The 12,972-nt window shown below is 41.9% G+C and overlaps 1 protein-coding gene across 6 annotated transcripts in view; it reads right to left on the bottom strand.

Annotated features, from left to right (window-relative positions):
• Nucleotides 1-720: 720 nt before the first annotated feature.
• LOC311517326 (uncharacterized protein) overlaps nt 721-12,972 on the bottom strand; it is a 149,648-nt gene continuing 137,396 nt past the window's right edge. For all 6 annotated transcript variants that reach the window (XR_014710663.1, XR_014710664.1, XR_014710665.1 and 3 more), the window contains one exon: nt 721-1,352. Coding sequence is in view for 1 of the 6 variants with exons in the window: in XM_084622053.1 (XP_084478179.1) it covers nt 1,189-1,352 (164 nt within the window). In the remaining 5 variants the exon portion in view is untranslated. The remainder of the gene's footprint in view (nt 1,353-12,972) is intronic.

Here is a 12,972-nt window from a genome sequence, read left to right as displayed (position 1 = left end):
CAGTGAAGGAGGTTCACTCATTCCTGCTTCCATAATGCACATTTCCTGTAAAATCCCTCTGGACAGGATGATACCTTTTTAATTTTTTTAACCTTCTTGTTGACATGACTATCCATGATTTCCAGAAAGTCACTGCCGTGATATGTGGGGTGCATTACAGTTATGATCAATGCACCTTTTAAAGATCTTTGTGAAATATATATAAACGTCATGACATCAGTTGTTTCTGTGGTCAAGTACTTTTGGCACACCAGAGTTCTGTCCCTAGACTTTTGCTTTCCTTTAAATCCGAATGCTATTGAACCCTGGATATTAAACAATGGCACATCAACAATGAAGAATGCTTGCTGAAGATGCAGTAACTGCATTGTAAAGTTAATGAATACCTCACTAGTCCTTCATGGCATTTAATATTTTAGTTCCAGACAAAAGACTTTATGGAAGAGTTCAGTCTAAAAATATGTGTTAGTGGAGTCTACTTCAACAACAACAAAGACAATTCCTTTACTAAAGTTCTATGTATTAAGAAAAACAAGGCAAAACAAAACAAAAGACCACCCCGTGTACACACATTTTAAAAATTCTAGTTAAAGGAACTGATCGGTTTGCAAGTGCCTTAAAATCCTCCTTCATTCTCACTCAGTTTATGTCATCTACCCAAACTTAACTTTACCCACTTGCTTTGTTCTGCAATAAAAACACACTACTGAATGCACACTGTTGATTTCATATATTGTTTATTAAATTTGTATAAAATTTGTTTTTAAGGAATGTAATCCCAGAATACATCAAACTCGTTAGAGTTGTGTACATTTGCTCATAATGTTTGTAGAGTAGAAGATTAGTTGTATGATTAGAACTGGAATGATTGGTCTGTTTCACATTATTGAATGTGCTGATTGCATGGTGATGTAGGGTTATCTAAGCGTTTGCTTACCCTGCAAGTTTTGATCTTTAACTATTTTGTATAGCAACAGCTCCAATCTTTTCTAGAATCAGCATGTAGAAATTTATCAGTGGCATGACAGAAGGCCTGTATGACCTACTGCAGTGGATATGGCAGAAACAGCCTTAGTTATTAGTAGACCGTATTCCAGTTGGTCTAGAATTAAATAATAGTGGATATTTTTATCCCACCAGATCATATTTTGATGGGGAGCCATGTGGTCTGGTGCTTACAAGAATGGACTATGAGCCACAAAGTATCTTGAATTGCTGTAATCCCATCTGAGCCACTGGCTTGTTGGGTGATCTTGGGCGAGACACTTGATCTCCTGTCAGCTCAATTTTAGGCAACAAGCAGCAGGCGTCTCCACTGAAAACCAAATGCTGCAGCATCTGAACTGGGCTTTCTAGAATAAAATGAATAACAAATCTGCATTATTCTCACTCTTGGAAATTGATTAATGTACTAATGACAATAAATTTAATAATAATCTAGCAAAGTTTTTCTGGGAAAAAAAAGGAAGGGAAAAGTAGAAAAATGTCAGAAAATATCAATTATCATTAGTAGTAATATTGTAGGTTTAAAAGAGTTGACAAGGAAAAATCCATTTTTAATGGTGATAGGCTCAAGTCACAAAATTAGATTCCAGGTTTTAATGGCCCATTGTTGTGATTCCGCAGTTTTGTTTCAGGACCAGTTCTCTTTAGTCCTTCTTCTAGCTCAATATGGAGTCAGTTTTTCAAGTCATTCTCTGGGGAACACCTGAGTGCTCTCTTTAGTTATTTACCATATAGTATTAGGATATCCTGGAGAAAATGTTTTGTCATGGTTTGTAGTGCCTTGTAGGATAAGATTATTCCAAGGTTTTGAGGGTTTTTTAGACAGTTTAAATGTTTGCATCTTAGAGTATGTCTGCACTGCACAGACAAACCGACAGAACTGAGTCGCAGAGTTAGACTCTCGAGTCTTGGGCTGTGGGGCTTAAAATAGCAGTGTAGATGTTCCTTCATGGGCTGAAGCCTGAGCTCCAAGACCCTCCCCCCTTGCCCAGTTTCAGAGTCCAGGCTCCCGCCTGAACCTGAATGTCTACACTGCTATTTTTAGCCCCACAGCCTGAGCCCCATGAACCCAAGTCAATTGACCTGGGCTCTGAGACTCGGCACCATGCGTTTTTCTTCACAATGTAGACGTACCCCGAAGGGATAAAATTTCCAAACTTGGGTTAGGTATCTAAATCCATATTTAGACATATCCAAGTGGCTTGATTTTCAGAGATGCCGAGCACTCACAGCCCCAGTGAAATCAGGGTTAAAGGAACCATTAGTCTGATCCATTACGCCAGTTCCTATGTTCACCATAGAATCCCTCTGAGCTATGTGCGCCAACCTCTGTGTGGAGGATGGAGAGGCGATGGTAATTCAGGTGTCAGTTTCATACTATCAACCAACAGAGAATGCCCTAGAAATGCTACAACATCTTTTGCAAAACTGCACTTGGCTGCATTCAACTTTATGCCAGCTTGTTAGAGTCAGGTTGGCATCTGGTCCAGAATAGTATTATGCTCAGGAAGGGTCCTTGCAAAGATCAGAATGTCACCCAAATAGAAAAATGCACCCTGGATATTATCAAGGAGCTGAGAGATCACCCTCTGAAATACCTCAGGAGCAGAAACTAACCCAAAGGGGAGTCATTGATAGCAGTACCTCCCAAATGGCTAGCTGAAAGTCAGTAAAAACAGAGAACTTTCTGCCACAGGTATTTGCCAATAACCAGATCGGTAATCCAACACACAGAAAAGCTGGGCTCCACTTACCTGACATGTCACCTCTTTGAAGGTTGGCAACTGAAACTGCTCACGTTTCACATATTTATTCAGTGCTCTAAAATCTGTGCACAGCCAAATGTCACCATTCGTCTTGTGTATGATCAGTGGGCGGGGGGAGAGCTCCAATATGTAGGCCCTTCCACCACCCAGATGATACCATTATCCACCCAATGATACTCTTCCACCACCCAAATGATACCAGTTCTTCTTGGATCTTATCCACTGGTGCAGGAGGTACACAACAGGCAGATAGTGCAAAGAGTTTGGTGTTTGAATCCAATTGCAGAGAGTATACATATTTCATGTGCAGACACCATCACCATTAAATAAATAATGGTGTCTCCGAATGATCTGTTGACATAATCACACCTGAGATATCTGGTGTGAATTCATGCATAATATCAAGCTGTAAGCACAGATTGTAGGACAATAATGGAACAGCATTCGCAGCGGCACCTTTAACAATGTCAAACTTTGTAGTCAAGGCTATGCCTTTGTAGAGCAAAGAGCATACAGCTTCACCCACTGTCTGTAAAGCTTACAAATTCCAATCTTGTATAATCACTGCAGCTGGACAAATGTCCAGATTATGAACAAACCCAGAAGGGAGAACGTTACCCTCAGCACATGTATCTACCATGCACTTCAGCAGTGTACTATTAATGTCTACGATACAGGATACCAGTTCCAGCATCTCGCCACATGAGAATATTGTACTAAAGGAAACATCAGCGTCTAAAGGTAATCTCATGCGGCTCCACATTTAAAGGCTTAACATTCAGGCCTCTCATCATTGTGAACCAGTGTACCGTGGCCCACTAACCTCAAGGGTTCTTCCTTCCCACAAGCTTGGTACCTTACAGTTCTAGTTGGGTAGACAGTGACCCAAACTACCACAGCGGAAAGAGTGAGGAGCTGGCAACTTTTGCTGCTGAGGCTGTAGAGCGGGAGTAGGTTGTGTCACGTGACTCTGGGTGATGGAAGCAGGAGCAGTAATTGACAGTGTAAGTGTAGCTACAAAGGTAGCAGCAGTCTGGGATACAGAACCCCTTTCAGCCGAGCCCTCGCAAATGCCTCACTCTTAGCAACCGCGGCACCCGAAGTTAGAGTTCTAGCAACTTCAGCCAGTAACCGTTCGCCCAGGTGGTCATTGGCTATGCCAGTCACAAAAACATCCCTGAGCATGATCATCATACCATCCCCAAATTCACAGTCCTGGGCCAGCTGCTGAAAACGACATGCAAACTCATGGCTTTGTTGGACTGATGGCAAGCTTGAAAAAATGTTTTTCTCTTAAGCAGAAGAGAAACTCCAGTCCCAAAATACTTGATGAGGTGCTGCACAGCTCCAACAACGAAGGACTTGGGCAACTGAAGGCCATCACAAATATCAATGCCATCACAGCCCAAGCAGTTCAGCAGCAAGGGTAACCTAGCAGCATCAGAGAGTTGCATGATCTGTACATATTTCTGAAAATTCTGAATCAAATATTGTCAGTCAACAGCTGAAGGATATGAAGTCAGCATGGGGTACAGAATCGAAGCACTCATTGCTATAATGTTACACTCCAATGCCTCCCAGAACAGCAATCCCAAAACACAAGGAAATTCAAAGGCAGAAATGCAGGTAGGTGGTCAATCAAAACGTGTAATAACCATGAACCAGTTAAATCAGCAACAGACTGAACAAAACAGTCCAAATGGCAGGTATGTAAAAGCACACCCTGAGTAACTGCAAACACCCAACCCTGTGTACACATACACACAGGAACTGGACCACTGAGTTCAGGGAGCAGGAACCAGGAAGGAACAGGGAGCAGGAAGCAATAATCAGGAATGCAACACACATACCGGTCATCACAGAAAGAAAGGTAGCCACATTTCTGAAACCTCTAAAGTGGTATCTTGTAACACTAGATAATTAACTTCTCTTTTGGGGGATTTTTATGTTTCTCATAATTTCTATACTTACATTTTGCAGAGATGGTCTCTCTCAGGTTAAACATGTTCACAACCCCCATAAACAAACAAACAAACAAACAAACAAACAGGCTCTCTCTGGATAGTCAGGTTGGGTTAATTGAACCAATTCACAAACTCCAGTTGCTTTCCAGGGAATAAAATAACATTAGATTAACTAGTCAGTATGTTCCTTTCGTTCCATATGGCTGGCTACTCTCAGCTACACAGAGGAACAGCTGAACAAACCCCGGATTGACAAACGGCAACTAACTGTATTGTGGCTTGCCATTTCCGACAGGGTGCGAAGGGGTTAGAACGACATCCTCCTACACGTGTAATTATGTCGCTGTGAGTGGTGGCGAAGCTGGTGTGTTAGGGTGTTGTGCACACACCACTTTGTGTGCGAGTAGTTCGCTTCCACACACAAACTTCCTCCTTTGTGAATAGAAGAGAGGGGAGAGGCAGGACTGATTAGCTGCCTCTCGCAGCCCCTGTGTGGAGCAGTTGTCATAGTGGCGTGTGGCTGCAGAGACCTGCAGGCCAGGGGGCAAAGCAGACATTTGCAAGCTGTGACTTACAGCAAGCTCTAGTTTTTGTATTATTTAATGCTTGAATAAAAATAATATCCTTGTTAAATACAACTGGGGAGGGGGAGGGAAGTGGAGAGTTGAGGCAGGGCCATGAAAATACTCATCATCCTCCTAGCAATCAGAAATTAATCCATTAAAAAGTGACTGCAACCTGGGGCTGCCAGAGCAGTGCAAAATGGCCTGATAGTGTAAATGGGAACCAGGTTCTTAAACGTAATCAGTTTCTCCTGGGGAAGGGGGAGCTGTCGAGTCAGCCCCATTATTTAACAGAGCCCCACTACGTTTTGCAGTGATGCTAGTTTTCAGTTCTGTTCTGTGCTCTCCCCATCTCTCCTCCTTACACCTCTTTTGTACTTGCTTACTTTTATCTACTGCAATCAAGATGTACTTGAACTTCAGAAATAAAAACGGAAATTTGAACAGGAAACATGAGCATCTGACATGTTCCTAATTATCACAGTTACATTTGTTAAACATTTGTTTTAAAAATCAAAAACAGTGCAGATTTCTAAGCATCGGGGGGACTCATCTCCACCCCACCCCAAGCTTTTCTTTTCTTTTTAGGGTGAGGCATGTGTCCCAGAGCCATCCCTAATAAACTCTGAAAATGAAAATTTCCTGATTGAAATCTGAAGCTCTTCACAAACACAAATCAACACTGATTGGGCTCACAGCACAAAAAAGTACCATGGACCAGATTGTCTGTCGCCCTCCCCCCAGTGAAAACACCCCAAGAAAGGGTGCATGGAGCCCAGGAAACTACCAGCGGATCTCATGTCTCCTGACAATCTTCTCAAGAGGAAGGAATTTGGAGAGGGATGGAAGAAGCAGGGTGCAATTTGATGTGAGGGACTCTCCTGTCCCATGGCAGGATTACCCCACAATGCAACTTCTCTGTACACCCTCACATCAGGAGCGCCTCCCTAGCAGGAACTATATATCCAGTGTACCTTTCAAACAGGCAGATTTTCTGCAGGCATGGGGTGACTTATCAATGGCAAAATGACTCTTGAGAGCTTTTCAGTCAACAATAACTGAAGCATGCTTCTCAGGGAGCAGCGTATACCTCAGAAAATGGCTCCACTCTTGGTTCATCCACCCTGAAACCCACAGAAGTGCAATTTCTCAAAGCTTTTTCTCTCTTACCATTCCTCCCTGGTTCTGCTAAAGCTTGAAATCACTGGTGGCCACTTCTGCACAAGAGAGGGAAGATAGGGGTCTTCTTGATATGGCTGTTTTAATAGCAACAAGCCCAGTTCACAGCTTACCAGCTGTTTCAGCTGTCTTAGAAAATACAACAGCAGCTGCTGTTCCAAGAGCTAGTGCTTCAGAGGCTTATCACCTCCTGTTCCAATTGTTGCTCCGCTTGTGAGTCCTAGCTCCACGCCATCTAAGCTGCGACCAAAGTGGTACCTCACTTTACAAGTGAACTCCACAAGCTTCCTCCCTCAGAAGATCTTCCAGAGATCCATGGAGTGGGGAAACAATGCTATGGATGTGGGGATTCCTCATAATCTTTTGTGCCCCCTAGTTAAATCTGCCTGGTCAGCATCCCTCTGTGTCTGTAAAGGGAAAGGACAATGTGGGCCCAAGTCACAAGTAGAAGAGGTTTAGGTAAACATTTTTAGTATTCATTTATGTGTTATTTGGAAAAACATAATCCTTTAATGAGATTTCAAGTACAGGGGGGTTGTGTGTGTTTGATGAAGAAACTTCTAGTGAATGGAAGAAGACATTTCAACCGTTGCTTGAATCTATCTATCTATCTATCTATCTATCTATCTATCTATCTATCTATCTATCTATCTATCTATCTATTGTTTTTAATCACTGTGGTAGCGGTGGGCTATGGTTGCTGAAGTGGTTTTATATGTGGCTTTAAAATGGTTCAGGCTAACACAGGTCCAACCCTGGTAAGGTGGCAGGGATAGATGTGACATAAAAGTGTTTCAACCCTCTTCAGCAAATACACTTCGAGACCTGATATTGACAGGGCCTTTGGGACTTGTTGATTGGAAGCAGCAGAGCTCTCCATCATTTAGCAAGAGACTGGGCTTGTTGGAAAATACCTCATGGCCCCATGCTTAGAGGGGAAAAGGTACAAGTTAAAGTCACGTATCAGAGTTATAACTGCTCACTTTCTGCTTTCTGGAGGGGAGGATACTGAGGAAGGGATTAGGCTTTAGTCATGTCTCATTGATAAGAGGCCACCTCCATTTCTTCAGTGGAGTAAAAAAGTCAACAACTCTGCCCATGGATCTTCACACCTTTTCTTCCACCACTGCCTTGTTCATAATGGAAGCACAGGAGTATATCTTTGTGTAAGTTTGACCTTCTGCTTTGAGAAGGCTGGGTGCACCCTTGTACTGTGATGAACACATGTGCATTGCTCCCCAAATGGGACAACGAGGCCCTCAGTGTCCGAGTAAAATACCCAAATAGAGTAAGTGATGCAGACAGTTATTTAAGAGAAATGACTTTTGTCAGCCAAGATTTGGGGAAGAGAGAAGAGCCCGTCCCACACAATTTTCCACACCCCCTTGTCTGCCCTGTTAATTTAAAGCTATCCACAGTTCGTAGTGCTTGTGTTCCTTTCCAGCAAAGTGTCAGCGATAGGCTACTTTTCCTGTCAGTTTACAGTGAAAAGAACTTGGATGCATGTATAAACAGATCATGACATAAACATAGGAAGTAGGTAGTTTCCCAGATTCTCCACTTTTTATTAACCTTATAAGGTTCACCCCTTGCAAAACTAGCATTTGCCATTGCAATTACATCATTGCTGTGTAAGTCACTAAGATCCATATTGTGGCAGGCTTTATGGGGAAGTGTGAGGGTGGGAAGAGGGGTGTTAACATGCTTATGTCATCAGTGGGACAAAAAATCCAGAGGGCTTTGGAACATGACAAAGCCATGCCCCCATCCCTTTCTGCACCACTTTATGGAAAGCAATCAACCCAGATTGCAGTGTATGCTACACCTCAAACTCAAGAGGTGCAAAAGATGTTCCCCTCCACGGCAGGAGACATTCTGCTTCCCTCTGCAGGCAGAATGTCTCCAGCCGCTGCCATTCTTGCTGTGCACTTCACGTCCCTCTAGTACTGCTGTGGCTATTCAGGCCATGATAGTGGCTTAAGCTTAGGACTAATGGCAAACTCAATGTAATTGATATGTTATGATAGAGGTTTTGGGTAATGAAGGACTGCCGGGTCAACTCCTAATAGCCTGATTCAGTTTAATCAGACCCTGTTAACTTATTGGTAATTTTTCTTGAATGAATTTAGTGCATGTCAGTGATACAGGACTGAAGATCAAAGCTCTGTATTCATCTACAGAACAACAATAGCATGGTCAAGTGATGGTGCAAGGTTCTCCATACTGCACTACCAGTATGTCTCAGCTCTGAGCTAGACCAACCACTTCTAGATGGGAGAGGGTAATTAATTCTTCATACCCCTCCAGTCCCAGGCTTCTGTGCTAAGGGTTGGTCTACACAGGAGAATTTACCAGCACAATTATACCAACACAATTATACCACTATAGTTATAAGGGTATAACTCCCTGTGTGGATGCTCTGATTCTGGACTAAGAATGCCTTTTCCCAGTTTAGCTTATACCATTTCCAAAGCCCATAAGTGTCCCCATGGGGAATTATACCTCTATAACTACAGTGGTATAATTATACTGGTAAATTTCCCTGTTTAGACCAGCCCTAACATGTCCATTGAAGCTGCCACCTCCTTTCCCATGTTCTGTTGATTTCTGATTATTTTTCTCCACTGAATTTTACAGTGAGGTTTTTGCAGATTGTCTTTTAAGAAGTTATTTGCCGTTACCGGATTCATGTGAAATAATTCACGTACTTACGATTTACAAACAGGTACACAATGGACTCAGGGGGACAGAGAAATAGTCATGCCTGGAAGTGACTGTCCCTTTAGCAAGTTTCTCTGGGTTTGCACTTTTGCAAAGAGTATGAAGAGGTTGTTCAGTACTAATTGCTGTGCATATAGGGCAGATTGTGATCTGTTATACTGGTGTAAACCCAGAGTAATACTGTTGACTTTGGCACTTAGGTACTATGATGATCGCTGCTGAAAGAAAGAAAGAAAGAAAGAAAGAAAGAAAGAAAGAAAGAAAGAAAGAAAGAAAGAAAGAAAGAAAGAAAGAATCTGGTCCAGAGTTAGTCAGGGCCTAAGTCTTCAGTATTATGGACTAGAACCTCGCCTCATATAAATCAACATAGGTCTTTAGCATATCGCCACTGAAATCAATGAGGATCTTGCCCTGTGAGTGTGAGATATTAATTTATTATATCTCACTGTAAAGAGACGATGTGCAGATTCCGGTTTGGGATTTTCTGCATATCCCCCTAAGATTGACATCCTACCCATTCCTTCCTGGATGACTTGCCAGCTCCGAAAGAAAGCTGAGCCTGCAACATGTCAGTCTGATCCTCACTTAAAGGGTAGACTCCAAAGGGAGACCAAAGATTTAAAAAGGAAAGGGTATTAACATGCCAGTGGGTTATATGATATGTAGCATAATTTCTGGGGTCTACGGTTGATTTTCTTGGCTATGCATGTAAGACTGACAAATTTTCTGGGTTACTTGAAGTACAAATCTTTGGTTAATATAAATGACATTTCCTTCTTTTCTAACTTTCTGGTGGTTTTTTTTTTTTTTGACTTGATTTTTATTGTTTAGTTTATGGCCCTGAAAACAGTATATCCCACATGTAACATACATTAGAGATTGTGACTGGCAGTCTGCTCTAAAGTGATTCTGATCTCATTTACACCAGTATAAAATCTGGAGTAGCACCCAGAAGCTAATGGGGTTACGCCAGATTTATACTGGTATAAATTACAGTATCTAGGATCTAGCCAATAATGTGAACTAGGGGATTTTTCTTATTTCTCTTTGTGGTTTGTAGTATTTACCTTAATGTGCAAACTACATGCTTTACAGAAAAAAACACAGGGTTGTAGAGTGGGGATGAATTTCTATTTGAAGTCACTGAAAGTAATGAGGAATTACATGTGAGTGCTAGATAGTGGCACTAGGAGTTTCAATTGTGTTTGTTTAACAACTTTGGTAACATACCAAATACTTGGTGCAAAACACTCATCTGAAATCCTTACCAATGTATCAGGTACACTCGGAGGGAACGCTGGCACTCATGAGACTACTGCTGCAACCTAACACAGCAAGGAAACCGTGGAAGAATTACATGTTAAGATTAAGGGTTAGTGTTTTGAATGCATGTTTCAGAATGGTCAGTGCAATGCTTTAAAAATTGCACTGCTATTCTAGGCCCTCTTGGGCCCTTCTAGCCTGGGAAAATTAGACGAGTTTAGCAAATGTGCTAGCTAATATGATTTAGACACTGATTAACACTTATGATGAAGAAAGTGGTGCGTAAAAACATGTTATCTGGTCTAATCAACTTTAGCTATCATGTTTTTAAACACCTCTGTCTTTGTCTATACTCGGTGCTAAGTAGTGTTTATAAATGTTAATTAATATATTTTAGCTACTATGTTAGCTAAACATACCTTATTTTCCTAGTTTCTTAGTTTAGAGTCCTGGGGGAAGGAAATAAATCTTGTTACCCCAGTGATTCATACACATCTTGTGAGATGAATCCATGTCATGTACCCATTGTACTCTACAGAAGCTTATGCATATAATTTCATATTAAAGAATTTTTCTCCATTATTGTCACCTCCCGCCTTCTCCCAAAAAGAAGAGACTGAAGTAAGATTCAATTTTTAGGTCACCAGATCCACTCTTTACCCGACCTACAGTAGCTTCAAAACTATGGAATGTTGTAAAAATGAAAACATGTAAAATGAGAAGACATCTAATGCCAGCCTTTTGGTGGAGACTAGAGTTAGGCTTAAGACAGCTGGTGCCAGAGCATTTGCTTGTTAATGTTCCTAGGCTCTGGAATGCCTTGCAAGTGGATATCAGGGTAGCAGAATCAATTAGTGGTCTAAAAAGTAACATTAAGACATTTTTGTTGACATGATTATTTTGGAGGAGCAAATTTTGTGAGCTGAAATGCTGGATGTTGGAGGTACTGGATAATTAATGCAGGGTATAACACGAAATGTTAGGTGGAAAAAAATAAGAAAACACTCAGAACGATACTTTGCTGTAGTGCTGTATTCTACCTATTGGGAACAGGGAGGGAAAATAAAGCAAACGGCTTAAAGGAGATATGCACCATTTCATATCTAAATTATCCTACCACAAAGGGTTACCTAGATATTTACTTTGGACTAGATCATGACTCAGACTACATGCCTGTGAAAGAGAGTAAGAATTCCCCTTATGTGACTACGTGGGCTACCCAGAGCTTAGGTCCAGGCATATAAGAGTAAGAGGGACTACTTCCCTGTTTTACTACTTCCCTGGAGTGGGGGACGGGCAGGGAATGGGTGGTGTCTTGGCTCCATCCCCTTACTCGCTGGCCAGAGTAGCTGAGTCAGTACGGTGGAGTGGGTGGTGTAGTAATTTACTGTTGGTACAGGGCAGTAATAAATAACTACTCCTCTGTGAGCAAGAAGGCAGCCAAGGAGGAATAGTGACCCAGAGGTATGTCTGTGGGTCACAGTGACTCCTTGAGCCACCCTTGGGTTGGCACAGCTGATGCACCACCCTTTGCTCAGGGCTGGGCTTAATATCATAATCTAGTCAGTTATGATTTAAAGGCCCACATTCTGACACCTTTACTGTGGTTTCTTAGCACCACACTCCTTGAGTGCTCCCATTGACTTCAATGGGGCTATTTGTGGAGTAAGGTACTATTCTGCATGAGTTGTGTGAATAAAGCTACGGAGTGTAGTCCAAAGTGATTTTAACACTGGTGAATGGTGCTATCTTGGAGGCTTAAGGCCTGCATTTAGCCACAACAGAGGTATAGCGTGCAGCGGGACAATGCTAATTTCTCCAGTATGCTACCTGAACCCTGACCTGTGATGAGTATCTTGAGGAGAGAGAGAAGGCAGCTCAGACCGTCTCTTCGGCCTCCCTGCTTAGACTGACAACGGTGCCAAGTGTGCTATGCTTTTTCATGATGTAGACATCTGTTCGCTTCCGGCTGAGCTGGACCACCAAACAAATGTCACACCACAGCCATCAGATGGTAACTTTTGGGTAACTACAAACCTGGGTTAAATATAAACCGGGAACCTAAAGATACAAGACTCTCTATCTCATTTCTAGTCCCCTTAGCTAGTAAGTACCTTCCCTAGCTCTTCTGTGATAAAGTAGGACTGAGAAGATTAGTGGGAATACAAACCCACATTAAACAAAAGTATATTTTTGTCTTAATGCAGGAAGGAGTTAAACTTCAATTCCCTGCTTGCCAATGACTAGAGAATAGCACTACATTGCAATCCAGTGAAGACATAACTCATTGGAAGGATGTTCTTATAAGCAACAAAGGTAGATTAACTTTTCCTATTTGTAGGCCTCTGTCATGTATGTGTTACATGGTGATATAATGTTATATTGAGAAAATAACAAGCTCAGACCTGTAATCCAATTGCAGATTGCAACCACTAAACCCAGTTCTGCAACTTTAACCAGGAGTAGCACCTCACTCCATGAATAATGCCATTCTTTTCAATGGGGCTATTG

This window comes from Lepidochelys olivacea (genome assembly GCF_965140295.1).
Source record: "Lepidochelys olivacea isolate rLepOli2 genome assembly, chromosome: 3".
Classification (NCBI taxonomy): domain Eukaryota; kingdom Metazoa; phylum Chordata; order Testudines; family Cheloniidae; genus Lepidochelys; species Lepidochelys olivacea.
Note: the sequence above shows the minus strand (reverse complement) of the source record. Positions and strands in the feature narration are given on the sequence as shown.